Consider the following 16,910-nt stretch of genomic DNA (forward strand, 5'->3'; position numbering starts at 1 on the left):
TCACGACTTGACCTAATGGTCAGGGGTCCCTTTACCCTTACCTTTTAAGAAGGGGGCAGCTGTGATCAAGCCTTTCTCAGTTCTCTTTGGAGTCCTGACGGAGGCTTACCTTGTGCCCACCACTATTTTGGAGCCAGGTGAAGATTTTTATGTTCTCAGGTTACAAGTTTTAATCATGATTTCTTAAGCACTAGACTACACATGAGGGCATCTCCCCCCCTTTTTTTGTATCAACTACACTCATCCCATCACTACATTCCATCCCATAAGCCCCTCCTGACTCTGCCACAGTCCAAAGAGATTCATTTCATAGCAACTTTTCATTTCTGGTGGCAACCCTCTCCTCACCTCCGCTGTGAGCCAAGCCAAATGCCGGCAATGATGTTGTCCTGGTCCTTGCTTTTTTAAAAAAGCCATAAAGCCCTCTTTTTCCTTAGGCCTCTGCTGGCCATTTGTGTCAGCTGCTTATATTTATTAATTTCATATATGCAGGAACAAAACTCCTCTTCGGGTTCTTACAGCGAGCACCAGAAGCATATATTTGTCCACCGAAGGAAAGAAAACACGGCCTTGTTAAAACTGAACCGAGGGAGCAAGAGCTTCTGAGCATGTACAGAGTATCTTTCGTGTTTGTGGAAACGGAAACCTGAAAAGCAGAAGCGCCCTGGGTACAGCCAGCCCAGTTATTGAATCCCCCACCCTAAGCCTCAGAGGAAGGACGGCTCCAGCCCCCTCCCAATCTTAACACGACGCTGCACTTACTTTGCAATTTAACTGTCCCGCCAAGACATCGCCGTCGCCCTATCATTCGCCAAACGGCGCATGCGCAGCTGACCGCCCCAGGCCGCTCTCAATTTATCGCTTCCCTCCATTCGCCCCACTGCGCATGACCAGCACTTATTGCGCGGCGGTCGCCTCCGCCTCGCCTCTGTTAAGGGCTGGCAGGAGGTACGAAGGAAACCCTACTGCGCATGCCCCGTTGATGCTTTTGCCGCGCTCGATATGGCGGGCCGCCGGCTACGCTTACGCTCTACGACACACGGCCATCTAGCGTATTTGTCGCAAAGCGCCCTCCTCTCCTTCCCCCGTTACCTAGGTTACTCGTTTTCACAGGAAAATACGGCGCTGGCAGAGGAGGGCGTTAACCAATTCGCGAGGCTGAAGAGGATGAATTGCCGAGTCATAGAGATAAAAAATTAGAACAACTCGCTCCAACACAGATTTGGAACTTACAGGGTATATTTTTCTCCTTTTCTTCCCCGCTCAGAGCTACCCATAGAAGATAACGGGCAGAGCCAGTATATTGGTAGCGTAAGTTGTGATGGGGTGCGGGGAGTGCCTTAGGCCCGCCCTGCAGTGTAGCCCATCGTCCAAACTGCTGATTAGATGGTGGCGCTGAGGTTTAATGTGAATTTACAGGCAACGCCTTTCCCTGCCAAACGCCCCTTTATTAGCCTAGCCTCTCCCAACCTGCGCCCTCCCGGGTTCTTTTTGGACTACAAGTTCTAGGGTTGCCACCTTTGTTCTGCCAAAATCCAGGATAGGGCGGCGGGCGTGTGGGGGGGAGAGGCGCTGTGGCGATTTCCTTTTCCACCCGGTGCTGAAAATGACTTCAAAAGCAATCCACTGCAATCCATTGTCGCCTCCTCTGAAATTTGTCACATTCCCCCCCCCACACACACACACTGCAATAAATAAGATCTGAGTTGGAAAGAGGGAGGGCTCCTGCTTCCTTTTTGCTTTAGCAGAACGCGCCCAGCCTGGGGGGGGAAAGCTGCTCTAAAATCCTGTATTTCCTCCGTTGCTTTCTATGAGCAGCTCAAAAAAAAAAAGCACCACGAAAAACTCGGAAGTTACAAAGCACGTGCGGTTCTACATATTCCAAGTCTTCTCCGAAGAAAGGGGCCAGCTGAGCGGCCGCGTGCGAAGAAGAAGGCGGGGCCAGCCCAGCGGCCCCTTATTCCTCTGATTGGCGGTGGTGGAGGCGCGTAGTGGCTGGACTGTGGTCTCCGGGGAGCATTGACGTTGCGGAAGCGCTCTTTCGCGAAGCGGGTGAAGCGAAGAAGAGCCGTTTCTGGGCTTTCGCTTGCAGGGCAGGAAGGAGGAGAGGAATCGCCACTCTGAAACCTGCCTTGGGAGGGAAGCTTTGAGGCAGGTGGCTACCCTTGTTTTCTGATAGCGCTTTTGCCTGTATGCTTTTAAAAAGTAACCCTCTTCCCCGCCCCAAAAGGAAAAAGACTAAAATTAATTTGCAAGGGTGCTCAGCTTTTATTGTTTTTTTTAAAAAGACTTACCAAAGACTTACCAATAGGTTGTAGTGTGAAGGCAGTGAAGGTCTTGTGTGAGTGCCTGGAGGCGGTTGGGGGATGGATGGCAGCTAACAGATTGAGGTTGAATCCTGACAAGACAGAAGTACTGTTTGTGGGGGACAGGAGGCGGGCAGGTGTGGAGGACTCCCTGGTCCTGAATGGGGTAACTGTGCCCCTGAAGGACCAGGTGCGCAGCCTGGGAGTCATTCTTGACTCACAGCTGTCCATGGAGGCACAGGTCAATTCTGTGTCCAGGGCAGCTGTCTATCAGCTCCATCTGGTACGCAGGCTGAGACCCTACCTGCCTGCAGATTGTCTCGCCAGAGTGGTGCATGCTCTGGTTATCTCCCGCTTGGACTACTGCAATGTGCTCTACGTGGGGCTACCTTTGAAGGTGACCCGGAAACTACAACTAATCCAGAATGCGGCAGCTAGACTGGTGACTGGGAGCGGCCGCCGAGACCACATAACACCGGTCTTGAAAGATCTACATTGGCTTCCAGTACGTTTCCGAGCACAATTCAAAGTGTTGGTGCTGACCTTTAAAGCCCTAAATGGCCTCGGTCCAGTATACCTGAAGGAGCGTCTCCACCCCCATCGTTCTGCCCGGACACTGAGTTCCAGCTCCGAGGGCCTTCTGGTGGTTCCCTCATTGTGAGAAGCCAAGTTGCAGGGAACCAGGCAGAGGGCCTTCTCGGTGGTGGCGCCTGCCCTGTGGAACGCCCTCCCATCAGATGTCAAAAAGGAAAACAGCTACCAGATTTTTAGAAGACATCTGAAGGCAGCCCTGTTTAGGGAGGCTTTTAATGTTTAACAAATTAGTGTATTTCAATGTTTCTGTTGGAAGCCGCCCAGAGTGGCTGGGGAAACCCGGCCAGATGGGCGGGGTATAAATAATAAATTATTATTATTATTATTATTATTATTATATTATTATTATTATTATTATTATTATTATTATGATTTGGGGAACCAACAGCCCGCTTTTGTCAAAAGCGCCTTGGGTACCATTCTGTGATTCTATGCCAGTGGTTCCCAAACTTTTTTTGGCCATGCCCCACCTAAGCATCTTTAAAATCCTAATGCACCCCACCCTCGCTCGTGACATATAATTCTTATTATTCAAAAAGTGAGCTATTCATGTGGAGGAAGCCTAAAAGACCATGAACTGTTAATAACTCATTCTCAAATTGCCCCCCTTAAAAATCAAATTGCCTCCCTAAGTTGCTGACATCCTGAATCTGGAGCAGCTGCCATAGTCTGTTTTTGCTGATAGTTGCTATAGCATGAGATGGATGAGTCGTGGCTTTCTGTGAAACTGCTTTCGGGAGGGTTCTACTCTCAAGCGGCCTATAAATTCTGTGAAATAAAAATAAAATATGGCTCTCCAGTAGCGTAGCTCAGTGGTAAGAGCATCTGCTTGCCTGCAGAAGGCCCCGGGTTCAGTCACCAGCATCTCCAGGTAGCATGTCCCCCAGCCTAGTTCCCAACCCCAGCTGTACCTATTATTCTCATTTTATTTATGTCCCACCTTTCCTCCAAGGAGCTCAAGGTGGCATACAGAGTTCTCTCCTATTCTCCACACAAGAACCCTGTGAGGTAAGTTAGAATGGGTGAATGGCCCAAGGATACCCAGTGAGCTTCATGAGGATTCCAGGTCCTAGTCCAACACTCTAACCACTACACCACACCGGCTCATTTGCCCTCCAAATGTTTTGGCCAACTGTGCTTGCTTGAACTTTTGAGCGTAGATATGCAAAATGGGGTTGGAAAGGCTGGCCCTAAGCCCCTGTGACCAAAACAGTCGCATGCTGCTTCTCATCTGCTGTCTTCCCCTTTCCTCTGTTGTTTCCTGCTGTCAAAATTTAGAGAATGTTTTCTGTAGCTGTGTGAAAAGTAGGGGTGGCAGCTCATTGCAACCAGTGGGTTGAGTGCAGGGATCATTTACTTAGGAAGCTTAACAAATAAAAGTGTTCTTGGAGAGAGGCACGATGAAGCAAACAGAGTGAGACAATTAAAAACCACAGTTTGTGCAGAACCATTTTTATAACACAGAAATCTTTACAGGGAACACAGCAGGCTACTTATATGAAAATGTAAGAATTTGCTTACTTTATGTTCTGTAACATTATGCTTTACAAAAAGAATTATATTTTCCAGCAGAAACTTTAGGAATATTCCACATTAAAAAATAAAAATAACCCCACCATTAAAATACGAAACAGTATTATTACGGTACAGAGTGAGTACATTCCATTCAACAGTTTCTTAGCATCTCAAAACACATGCACAGTTCACATTATAAACACTTTGTAAGCTCAGAGTTTAGAACCCATTCCATATGCCACTTAATCCAAAGAATCTTTCTAGAGTGACACCTGAGAAAGAAGCAGGTGGCTCTTAGTTGCTTTGATCAGGTGCTCTGGCTGCTTTACATACTTAATGGGGAAAGAAGCATTAATCCTCCTAAATCTAATTAGGGTTTCTCTGAGAAGAAACTGAACACTGAACATGCAATGTATTATTTTTTGAGGGGCTGTGACACGTTGCAAAGAAGCTTGAAAACAATGCCTGCATGTGTTTTGCTCTATAAAAAAGGGCTCTCTTGCAGGTTGAGATGCAACTAAATGAACAAAAATGTGTAAGTTTGCTCTTGTCTATGCTATGGCTTTGCATGCTTGGGGAAAGGTTGCAAATTGGAATTGCATCCAAATTCTGACAGTCCCTAGTGATTACTCTGCATAAGCAGCCTCTGGGCTACTTGGGAATGGCATAAAACTCACAAGCCACTTCACTCCCTCTGCATCATATCTCTTCAGATCTTAAGGTGCAAGGGTGATAATGTGCTCACTTGACTTTCAAAGGTAATGTGGCCGCAGTTCTCAATCTGTTACTAATTCTGTGCTTTCATTTCCATAGCAGGCTAGAGGTCATTGAGAAAATGGGATATGATATTGAACGCTTTGTCGGTTACGTGAATGAAGGGCTCCTGTGCTGCATCTGTCGAGATGTGTTGGAAGATCCCTTGCAGGCTCCTTGCGAACATGCTTTCTGCACTTCCTGCATACATGGGTGGCTTGTTCATCACAGCAACTGCCCAGAAGATCGTCAGCCGCTTGATCTGTCTGTCCTTCGACCGCTTTACAGGTGCGTAATTATTTCTGAGTCCAACTTGCAGCTGTCACAAAATCTAATCCTACACTATGATATAAGCAAAAATCTGCCCTTATTCCCTTATGGGGTACACAAGAGCCCTATTTGGGTTCTCCATCGGTCGGAGATATAACAGAGGCCAACCAGAGAATTTTGAGAAACAAAGCCTTTTTTGTTGTTGTTGTTGCAACAGGGTCCTTCCCCTCATGCAGGAGAACAAGGAAGGAACCCAGAACAAAAGAGAACCTCCACTTTTATCAGTTTTAGTAGTTTGAGCAAATATGCAAATGTAAGGCTGAGGGATGGAGCATCCTTTTTGATTGGTTTTCCATACTAAAGTTACTACCCCATATGTCATGCAAATTAATGAAATTAACTAGTCTTAGTAAGCCTAGATTTGGTCTATTTCACTCTGAAGAGAAAATGTTCCTGCAAGGAAAGAGATGTATAGGAAAAGAGTGAGGCAGAAGGATGTGCTGCAGACACGTTACCTCTTTGGGAGTTTACTGTGTAGCCATTTCCGAATTTGAATAAAGAGGGAACTGCTTTTATAGAAACACAGGATAGTTAAGAATGTTCTGTCCCACAGGATCCAGTGCCAAGTTCCAGTTATCAAAAATATCTCTATACATACAGTGGTACCTCGGGTTACGAACTTAATTCGTTCTGGAGGCCCGTTCTTAACCTGAAACTGTTCTTAACCTGAGGTGCGCTTTCGCAAATGCCTGCCGCTGCGCCACTGGCGTGCGATTTCTGTTCTCACCCTGGGGCAAAGTTCTCAACCCGAGGTTACCACTGTATTGTCCTCTTTTCGTACGTGGAAACATAATCCCATTACATAGGTGCAGAGTAAGTAGCAAAGTCCAGATTGCTTGCATCACAAAGTTTCGGCTTGATCTGAATTCACACCTCAGATTGAACCCCTTTTAACCTTGCTGCTTTGCACAGAATAACCATTCACACACACACACACACACACACACACACACACACAGAGAGAGAGAGAGAGAGAGAGAGAGAGAGAGAGAGAGAGAGAGAGAGAGAGAGAGAATATTTCTGCTAGGATATCTGTGCAGTCGCTAGGAAAATTCTTGACTTCACCAAATTCCTTTTCTCAAGGTTGGAACAAACTGCTTAAAGCTTCATTAACCTACTAACAGGTAAGGTTTTAAAAGCACAACTTTTGAAAAACAAAAGGATAGGACAGCATAAGTGGCAATACCCACAATACATGTTTTTGAAGTATTTCATGTAATAAAGAATGAATACATCTTAAACATAAACATCACAAACAAGTGTTGACTTACTGTGTTGCCAAATAACACAAGTTGGTCATGGTGCTTCTGCTTCATTAGGGTTGCCAGCTTTCTGCAAGCGTGCATTTTAATTGTGACAAGGGGGTGTTACCTTCCAGGGGCAACGTGTCAGTGGTGAGCAGGGCCAGTGAGGGGTATAGCAGGGAAGAAATCATGACAGCCAGGTAGGTCTGAAGAGTCACATTCGGTGATCAGACCTGTGATCCCCCACCCCTGCCTTAAATCAATGGCTGATCATAGTCTTAAGTTTTGAGGAAAGGATGTTATGGTTAATGGCTCACAGTGTCTTTCTATGGGATCTAATTGTTAGAAGATAGCTTCTTGATACAGATATTTCTCCAGAATGTTAGGAGTAAGGAGGGTGACACCACAGCCCAGCTGAGGAGGGTGGCTGGTGTAATGTATGGAAGTTAGTGCAGCAGTTTAAGGGGATGGACAGGCAGAAGGTAGAGTGCGGAAGCTCTTAACATCAAGGCTAGAAATGCCTTGTAGTGCAAGTTGCCTTTCTGGGGATCTGCTGTTTACTTTCGCCTGTGCTCTGCCTGTATACTTGCAAAGAAACCAAATACCACGCAGTCATGGTTAATCTGCCATGTGGCCTCATCCAAAGAAAACTGAATCAGTTAGCACTGACTCTGGAATGCCTTACCACTCAGAGAACTGGGGAGCACGTGAAGCCATTTTGCAGTACATATTGCAAGAATAAAAATAATTAACTTCTGTACCCAGATACATGAAGAATGATCTCAATCGACTCCAGATTCACTGCAGGAACAGAGAGTGTGGCTGTGAAATGGTGTGTTCACTGGAATCCATTGACCGACATGAACGCGAGTGTGAATGCAGCCGGGTCCCCTGTTCAAATAGCGGTAGGTAGAACGCAGAGATGGTTATCTTGCAAACAGATGGTAGATCTCCGTTTTCTACTGAACTCAAGTCCCACGGTTCTGGAATCTCGACTGAAGGTAATTCCCAGAGTTAGTGGCTGTTGCAGAGTGGGCCTTCTCTGTTTCTTTTCCTGTGTGAACACCCCTTCCTGTTCCATTTCTACCTGTTGCCAACACTAGCCAAAGCAAAGTATGGATTCAGTGTTGGTGTTTGGGGAACTGAAAGGCAGCTGATGTGCTAGTGCCACTTTGGAGAATCCTTGCACCTACGCACATTAGGAAACACTAACCTAGATTCCTCAAGAGTGGTGGTGCTGTTGTTAGCATCCTTCTGTCTTGAGAGACAATGGAGTGTGCCTCTAGGGGGGTAAGTCAAACTGCTGGACAATCACAGAGAATCAGAAACCAGTAGCTTGTCACTGCTGCCTTCCACATTGTTTTTGCTGCATTAGCAGCTCTGAAGTGACCTCTCTGGGGTGCAATCTATCGTTGTCTCCAAGTCAGAAGATGGTGGGGGAAATGAAGTAATTCTCTGTCTCTCTCTGGTGCACTTCCTCCAATCTTCTGCTTTCCAATCAGGTTGCCCAGCTCGGGTTGAAAGACGTAACCTAGACAGCCACTTGGCAGTGTGCGAATACAGGAGCCGCGAGTGCCCCAAAGGTTGTGGGTATGCCATGCTCAGTGCTGATGATGCACAACATAACTGTGTGGCAGAGCTGAGAACGGAACTAGAACTGCTCAGGTAAAGCTACCTGTATTCTTCCCCTTACCTTGGGTGATCATAAAGCATGAACTGACACCTAAATATTTTGTCCATCTCTCTAAAACAGGGGTGAGCAATGCTTTTCAGCCGTGGGTCAGTCCACCGTCCCTCAGACCATGTGGTGGGCTGGACTATATTTTGAAAAAAAATATATGAATGAATTCCTACGCCCCACAAATAACCCAGAGATGCATTTTAAATAAAAGGACACATTCTACTCATGTAAAAACAGCAGGCAGGCCCCACAAATAACCCAGAGATGCATTTTAAATAAAAGGACACATTCTACGGTACTCATGTAAAAACACGCCGATTCCCAGATCGTCTGCGGGCCGGATTGAGAAGGCGATTGGGCTGCATCCATCCCACGGGCCTTAGGTTGCCTACCCCTGCTCTATAACATGCACAAGGGGACCGTTCTTTGATACTGCTGCAATTTCCTGGGTGCTCAGGAATCCAGTTTGGTAGCTTGGCAAATTGCTTCTATTGCCATCACCACCCCTTCCTCCTATTTTCCCACTCAAATTACACTGGTATTCTATCATCCTGATTTGATTGAAATAAAAGATTTGTTGACATCTTTTTTGTGTAACATAAGCTTGTGCCCTGCTTGGTGGTAACCTCAAACCTACCTTAGTCATAAATGAAAAGCTTCTTTGGCAGTACTAGCTTATGAGAAATGCCTATGTGAGTGAAGCTGGGGCTGTTAAAATGAGATGTTTATCTTGGGCCGAAGGAAGATGCAGATATTGCATAAAACAGATGGAAGATAAAAAAAAGATATTGTTTGTGACTTACAGAATTATTAGTGCAAAACTGATGGATTAAACACTACTTCCTGTTTTGGTCATTAGTGGCCCTGTTCACATATAATGGTAAGTCCTGGTCTAAAACAAACCATCGCTTTTTGTGAATGATCAATTTGCTGGTGCACATTCTTCCGCTGCACCTGCTGCCCTCCTCCCAAGAGGATACAAACCAGAGTATTGGCTTAGCGTACGTGTGAACAAGTGAATATTGTTTGTTTCAGTCCAAGCGATCCTTCTCAAAATTAAAGCAGAATGAACAGGACAGGACAAGGGCGGGAGGGAGGGATTGCCAAAGTCTTTTTTTCCAGATATTCACCCTCTTTTAAAAAAATTCTTGCCAAGCACATAAAACTGAATGTGCATAATTTTTGAGTTTCCTGTATATTCAGATTAAAGACAGATAGGCTGAGTAACGGAAAGTGCTCTCTTTTCCTTTTTTTTTTAAGGTCAGAGATGATCTGCCGGATGGAAGAGGCAAAACATGAGATGGAATCTCGACTAGATTCTCAAAGGAAGCATATGGTGCAAAAAGAGAGTCTTTTGCAAAATCAGATTGAAGAGCTAAAGGTAAACAAATTGTATTGCCATTAGCTATGAGGTCATCTCCCTCCCTTAAAATGTTACCTCTGGTGAATTGGTTTTCCTGACAGCTTTATTCCCTGCTGTACTCTTTTTCAGTTTCCAGGGGGTAGACACATTTGGACTACAATTCCCATCATCCTTGCTCATTGACCAGGCCAGCTGGGGCTGATGGGAGTTGAAGTCCAACAACAGCTGGGAAGCATCAAATTGGGGAAGTCTCACCTACAGCATTTATTTTAGAACCAATGGTTTCAGCAGCAGGTATTTTAACTACAATTCACATAAGCAAGGAAGCATTGCTATTGGTGACTGGCAAACTTCCTCCAGTCCCATTAATATATTAATTTGGAGATGGACCATTAATAAAAATCAGACTACTTCCAAGTTGGCTTAGAAGAGTCTTCCCTACCACACATCCCCCACCTGCTGAGAGTTCTCTTTTCCCAAATTTACAGTGGTACCTCGGTTTAAGTACACAATTGGTTCCAGAAGTCTGTACTTAACCTGAAGCGAACTTTCCCATTGAAAGTAATGGAAGGTGGATTAATCCATTCCAGACAAGTCCGCGGAGTACTTAAACTGAAAGTACTCAAACCGAAACGTACTTAAACCGAGGTATGACTGTACTGGGATAACAGGGAGAGCACAATCATTGCAATAGCCCTCAGAATGCCCATGCACATTTAGTTTTACCTTAAATTCTGGGTACAGAAGCATTTGGGCCTGGGCCCAAGTCATTCCAGGACGATGCAGCCTCTCTCTTGCCTTGGAAAGTGGGCAGAAACAGATCTGTTTTGCAGCAGTCTGGATACCTGAAAAGGGGCAGATCCATGAAATCTAGGCTCTGTTATCTGTATGCTACTCTGAGGTCCTTGGAGGAAGGGGAAGAAACAAATGTGATAGGAAATTGTGAGCATCTAACTGTTAATAGGGGACACGGGTGGCGCTGTGGTCTAAACCACAGAGCCTAGAGCTTGCCGATCAGAAGGTCATGGTTTGAATCCCCGCAATGGGGTGAGTTTCCGTTGCTCAGTCCCTGCTCCTGCCAACCTAGCAGCTCAAAAGCACATCAAGTGCAAGTAGATAAGGTAAAGGCGGGAAGGTAAACGGCGTTTCTGTGTGCTGCTCTGGTTCGCCAGAAGCGGCTTAGTCATGCTGGCCACATGACCCGGAAGCTGTCTGCAAACAAACGCCGGCTCCCTTGGCCAGTAAAGTGAGATGAGCGCTGCGTCCGAGACTGGACCTAACAGTCAGGGGTCCCTTTACCTTTAACTGTTAACAGGCAGTCCCAGTGCAACACTTGAAAAACTCTCTTACACTTTTCAGAGCCAGGTGTCCAGGATGATGTCTGACATACGTACTCTGCTGGCAAGAGAGAGGCAGCATCACCAAGAACTGGAGCAGGCACAGCTTGAAAAGCTAGAATTACTGGAGTTAGTGAAGACTCTCCAGGAAGACTGTCGGTTGACTAGGGATGGAAGCAGGAAAGCAACACACGTTCGACCTCTGCCCCAACTGGAAAGCAAGAAGTGAAAGCCAGAGGCGACTGTTATTTAAGATTGGATCACTGCAGTCTGCTTTATGTGGTGCTTCCTTTTGCTGGATCTGGCAGCTGACAATTAGTACCGAATGCTGCAGTCCACCTGTTGACAGCAATGAGATTCTGTCGGCAGACAACACCGCCCAGAAATCTGCACTGCTTACAGGTTTGTTACCGAACCAACTTCAAGCTGTTAGCATTAGTATATAAAGCCCTTAACACTTAGGAACAGTTTACTTCAGGAATTGCCTTACCCCCGTATATTTCTATTCAGTCAGTTCAATCTGCAGCACTGGCACTATTACAGGTGCACCACACTTGTAAAAAATAGATATTTTTTGCATGGCAGCACCCACACTTGGAACTCCATGCCTATTGACATCAGGCAAGCACCTTCACTGCACTTTTTCCAGTGTCTGCTAAAACATTTTTGTTCAGGCAAGTTTATCCAGACATGAAGAAGTTAATATTTTGATCTGTTTTTAGCTTAGTTGTTTATTTCAATTATTTTTTGAGTCATTAAATTCCTGTCTTGTGGTTTTACTATTTTTTAGTTTTACTCTTAGGAATAATAATAATAATAATAATAATAATAATAATAATAATAATAATAATATCTGAAGGGGGGAGAGAGAACAAAGTTATGTGTACTCAGGAAAAGAAACAAAAAAGAAGCAAATAGAAAAATGAAGGAATCTAATGAAACTTGGCTTAAGCCAGGAGAGCCAAGGAGGAACGTACTGCTGCATCAGGCAGGAAAAAAACCTGAGGGAAATGGACCAACTTCCCACAAACCTTTGCTCCTGCTTGTGTCAGCTGACCCATACCATTGGCTATGGTGTCCTACGACATGAATTGACCTAATAAAGCTAATATAACATGTGCGTGTTGCGTGTGGGTTTATGTATATATAGAAGTGAAAGCTTAGATTATGTATTATTGAAGTTAAGGACTCAGATATTTTGTAAAAGTGCACACTATACTCAGAGATGGAAATGTGAGCTATCAAATTATTTCAAATTCATGCAAAGGAAAACAACTGCTACTCAGGCAGCTACATGCATGGCTCCACTATTAAACATTTTCATAGAAGCAAGTAGAAGTCACATGTGACGTATCCCTCTTCAGTGACTGTTGATTTTAATCATTTTTTAACAAATGCTTTTTAAATACCTGTTTTACTTTATATTTTTGTCAACAGCTTAGAGGTGGTTGTTTTATGATCAAGTGGTATATAAACTGTTAAATAAAACACTGTTGCCTTGGAATGGCTGTTGCTACTTACCCTAAATGAAAGCTACCGGGTATGTTGCAAGACTGTTAAAACCCAATCTAAACTTGTACTTCTGGCATAAGTGCCATAAAAGCATAGGCAACTGTAAACACACACAATAACACAAAAAAACAGTTTTATTGAAATCTCAGATCTTGTATCAAACAAAATGGGATTTTTTCCAAACCAAAAAAAAGTCTTTCTGCCCCCCCCCCCCGATACCAGTAAGTCTAGCATTGGTCCTCAAGCACTTAAGCAATTTGCCATCTTGAAATGTTCACAGTCATAATGTTCTCAATGGTGCAATGGTGTGTTTATCGAGTAAAAGAGCGGACATGACGCCCTCTTCCGCTGCCTCCGCCAACAAACTTTCCTCTTGAGCCACCACTACTGCCGCTATTTGTGCTTGCCCAAGATGGCCCAATTCCACCACGGCCTCTGGAAGCACGATCACGAGGACTTGGCCGGTAGCCTTAAAAAAAGAGAGATAAGTGGTAACAGTACAGTGATGATTGCTACTGGGATATAAATAAGGGCTGAATTATGCATTGCAACTTTACTGCGGCCTCTAAAAACAGCCTCCAACCTATGATTTATACAGCACAACTTAATATACATTTAACCAGCACTGTATAGAAATCTGTGCCATCATAACAACCAGGTTTTTTGCCTATTATACAACAGACACCGAGGCAAACTTATTAATGCTAGAATCCTAAGCACACCTAGTTTCATTTAAGCTTCACTAATTGAGGCTTACTACTGAGCAAGCCCCATTATGGTTGGATGACCATCTGTCATGGACACTTTAGCTGAGATTCCTGCATAAATGACCCTCAGGTTCCCTTCCATCTCTGGTTCTATAATAAAATCAGGCTGAAAATATGTGATATATTTAATATTGCTAGGAATGCAGATCATAGATCAAAATGAACAACACAACCTTCCTTTTTGTATTCTTCATGTACACTTATTTATGATGCATTAGTTTCAACTATCGGCAAGTACGGTAAGACATGAAAATTGTCCTTCAGTGGATCAACCCCAGAATCAAAAGAAGCTCATGCAAAGGAGATCGGGTCATTAGCTCATGAAGGGACATCAGCAGCCTGAAACTCTTCCCCCCCCCCCAAAAAAAATCTGTATTTTGAACTGTTTATTTTGCTTTCATTTTAGTGTTTTAAATTGTAAACCATGCTAGATGCCTTGGCAAACAGAAAGTATATAAATGCAATAAAGCAGGAACAGGGAACCTGTGACCCTCTAAATATTGCTACAACTCCCATCATTGTTGACCAACTTTTTAAAGTGACATTTTTGTCTGAGGATCCAGTCTCTTGAGTTTGCATTTAGCCATGCTATTATTTTCTACTTATTTTATAAGGTGTCTTTTGGTGCTTTATGTAAAGCAGAAAGGAAGGAGATAAGTGCCATAAATCAAAACTGAAGAAAAATACCACTGGTTGAACTGATTGTGCATTTAATTTCAACAAAAGTATTGTGAAGGGAGGGAAACCACAAACCTGCTGAACTTAACGGCCTTAGAGGTGGAAGTGGGCCCCTGTTGAAGTTGCTTTGGCCGCCTCTGCTTTCATTGTAGGTGCCTCGCGGAGAACTCTGTGCACTCCAGCTTGATCCTCTAGCTCCTTCACGGCGACTGTAATTTCCTAAAGAAAAAGCACAACAACTAAGCCATTTGTGAATTGCCTTTGTTTCTAAATATTCAACTCCACAATCTGAGTTGAAAGGCTTCATGCATGCTGGATGGAAGGTAGCACCTGGCTTGGCCAGGCAGCCAAAATGCTGGGCTCTAATTTGGGAGGCCCAAGTTCTAAATTTATCATGGACACGCTGAGCAGTCTTGAACAAGCCATTCCTTCTACCTCTCAATTCCCCATCTGTAAAATGGGGACAGCAACAGGTTTGTTTGGAGAATCAAAGAACATCAAACTTTTTATATATATATACAACATCTCAGTTTGTAGGGGGCTGCAGCTAGAAGGCCAAAGCCTGAGATAGCTCAACTGGTTAGCATGGTGCTGATAACGCCAAGGTTGCACATTCAATCCCTGTAAAGGACAGCTGCATATTCCTGCATTGCAAGGGGTTGGACTAGATGATCCTCAAGATCCTTTCCAACTCTACAATTCCATGACTCTAAACCCCAAAAAAGATAGCTGCAATGGTGAATAGTAGCAGAAGTGCTACAACTAACTTTGCTTTAAGGAACACGCTGAACGAATGGAACCTGAAATCTCTACTCCAGAAGGCATAAAGCTCATATATTTCAGGTGGACCAGAAAACCTACCTTTTGAAGCAGGTGGCGTGAAGAATCTATTTGGACTGTGAAAGGCTCCTCGCCCTCCTCGATTCCCTGAGAACCCGCCTCGTGAAGAGATCTTCTGTGAAACTTTAGGCGGTCTCTTGGGAGGCTGTATCCCATCTGGTGGAACCACTTCCTTGCTCTCGGCAGCCACAAAGTCGTCAACGTGCATAGAGGGCGGTCTGCTTGTGTTCTGCTTCCTCTGGCGGAAGATATCGTGGGGCCGAATGCCTTGGCCAAATGCTCCCCTGCCTCTTCCTCTCGGAGGAGGCACAATATGGGCCCTCTTGGCAGGTTCGATGTATTCAGACTTCCCACTGTTAAGGCCCAGAAGTTTCGCATGGTAAATTCATTAACAAGAGGTATTTTGTTTAGCAGGACACAGGTATCAACATATACAGGAGAATGTGAACCTTTACCAATTCTTCACAAGCCAGAAGAACCATAAGGATGTGCCATTTGCAAATACGTCTCTTTCTCCTATCCTTTCTAAGCCCTTATCCTGTCTGTCACTATTCATCTGCATTAGTGTGTGTTGTTCAGTCAAAATTTTTAGTGGCAATTAATCCAAACAGCATGGTGGTTGCTGGAGCTTAAACCAATGATAGGCACAGCCAAAGACAAAAACGTTCTGGATTAAATAATTTGGAATAAAGACATCCCTGCTTCAATTTTCAATTTTTGAATTTTCAGATTCAAGGTAGCCAGATTAGATTTGACAGAGTTACTCGCATATTAGTATATAGAGGGTGGTTTTTTTAGTACAGCATGACTCTTCTGGAAATTAAAAGTAATTCCTTTGTGAATAGCCTCTCTTTCTGATCTGGTTTACCCGTAAGGTTAGCCGAACTATGGCTTAGTGCAGGTATCTTCAACCTTTTCAAACCCAGGATGCATTTTGCATCCAAACATGCACTTGAGGACACATTTCTTAATTATTCACCATGTATTTATCTGCATGGTGGCAATGCACCTGTTGCAATCCACCTTGGAACAGGTCATATGACCTACTAGTGGGTTCTGACCCACCAGCTGAAGACCAGTGGCTTAGTACAATCGCACAAGTGTCAGACTTGAGAAAGAAAAGATCACAGCCAATATGCACCTCCCCTTGTCCTGCTGCAAGCAAAGCCACAGTCAGGCTAGTTTCTTCTCCAAACCCAGGTTTGTGGTTTGTCTGGAGCTAGACAAACCAAGAAACCAGGTTCAGACAATCTGCTGAGCCAAATCATGTCACAGCAGCAGAAAAAAGAGGACCTCAGAGGCCATAACCTCCTCACTGGAAAACCAACATCAAGCTAAGGTATAGTTTGGCATAGTGTTCGATACCAAACCATTCTCTCCATATACATATATGGCAGAAACCTAACAGTTTGTTCTCAGGCAGCTGGGAGGGAAACTTTTCTTTTCCCCAAGCCATACCAACCATGAAAGAAGTCAAAAACAAATTTTTATCAAATACAATTCTGCCCCTTCCAATTGCACTGAAACTACATAGGAATAAGGCTAGACCACTTAAAAATACATGGGTAAAAAGAAGAAAATGAAAGGAAGTAACTGGGGTGGGATGGGAAAAGGGGGCAATTTCAAGAGGTTCAAGGACCCCATGTGGCACCTGAGCTGAAGGTTGCCCATTTGTGACTTAAGAATTTAGTTTTAACGCCCTCATCCCTTGGCTCCAGGAATTAAGTTACTTAAGTCTCTTTCTAGGATGATGGCAGACTTCTGATGTGTACCACCTTATTATATGGCAAAATATGCAAAAAGGTGTTGCCTTCTAAGGTTCCTATCACAGTCAATTTTCTTGTTTTTGCTCTGGCACACCTGTTTGCAGCATTTTAGAGGATGTAAGATGCTTTTTTCCAACCCAGGCTCTTGTAAATTTCTTCTGGGTAGAACAAGATTCTACCTTTTATAACCCATGTTGGTTCTATCATTCACAGGAACCATTCCT

At 44.3% G+C, this 16,910-nt stretch overlaps 2 protein-coding genes across 10 annotated transcripts in view; one reads left to right on the top strand and one right to left on the bottom strand.

Annotated features, from left to right (window-relative positions):
* The first annotated feature begins 1,002 nt into the window (after positions 1–1,002).
* LOC118090563 (RING finger protein 151) lies at positions 1,003–12,243 on the top strand. 6 transcript variants are annotated; one of them, XM_088675708.1, is made up of 8 exons: positions 1,110–1,236; positions 1,819–2,155; positions 3,853–3,908; positions 5,229–5,456; positions 7,508–7,647; positions 8,245–8,407; positions 9,684–9,804; positions 11,146–12,243. In XM_088675708.1, exons 4-8 carry the CDS (start codon positions 5,251–5,253, stop codon positions 11,350–11,352), a joined length of 837 nt encoding a protein of 278 aa, XP_088531834.1. In that variant the 5' UTR covers positions 1,110–1,236; positions 1,819–2,155; positions 3,853–3,908; positions 5,229–5,250; the 3' UTR covers positions 11,353–12,243. The 6 variants fall into 6 exon arrangements, with proteins under 6 accessions (XP_088531836.1, XP_060133690.1, XP_088531834.1 ...); XM_035126442.3 differs by lacking the exon at positions 1,110–1,236 and having other exon boundaries at positions 2,026–2,151; XM_088675710.1 differs by lacking the exons at positions 1,819–2,155; positions 3,853–3,908 and having other exon boundaries at positions 1,003–1,236; positions 5,232–5,456.
* Positions 12,244–12,751: 508 nt separating this feature from the next.
* VIRMA (vir like m6A methyltransferase associated) overlaps positions 12,752–16,910 on the bottom strand; it is a 28,287-nt gene continuing 24,128 nt past the window's right edge. For all 4 annotated transcript variants that reach the window (XM_035126438.3, XM_035126437.3, XM_088675704.1 and 1 more), the window contains exons 22-24: positions 14,942–15,273; positions 14,156–14,299; positions 12,752–13,104 (exon numbers count right to left, since the gene is read on the bottom strand). In XM_035126438.3, coding sequence (XP_034982329.3) covers positions 12,947–13,104; positions 14,156–14,299; positions 14,942–15,273 — 634 coding nt within the window. In that variant the 3' untranslated portion in view covers positions 12,752–12,946. The remainder of the gene's footprint in view (positions 13,105–14,155; positions 14,300–14,941; positions 15,274–16,910) is intronic.

This window comes from Zootoca vivipara, chromosome 8 (assembly GCF_965207765.1).
Source record: "Zootoca vivipara chromosome 8, rZooViv2.hap1.1, whole genome shotgun sequence".
NCBI classification, from domain to species: Eukaryota; Metazoa; Chordata; class Lepidosauria; order Squamata; family Lacertidae; genus Zootoca; species Zootoca vivipara.

What these genes read in the sequence shown, in the direction of transcription:
- LOC118090563 (XM_088675707.1), top strand. An exon ending in GTCCTTCGACCGCTTTACAG is followed by an intron (nt 5,457 to 7,507) that starts GTGCGTAATTAT and finishes TTCTGTACCCAG; the next exon opens with ATACATGAAGAATGATCTCA. An exon ending in GGTCCCCTGTTCAAATAGCG is followed by an intron (nt 7,648 to 8,244) that starts GTAGGTAGAACG and finishes CTTTCCAATCAG; the next exon opens with GTTGCCCAGCTCGGGTTGAA.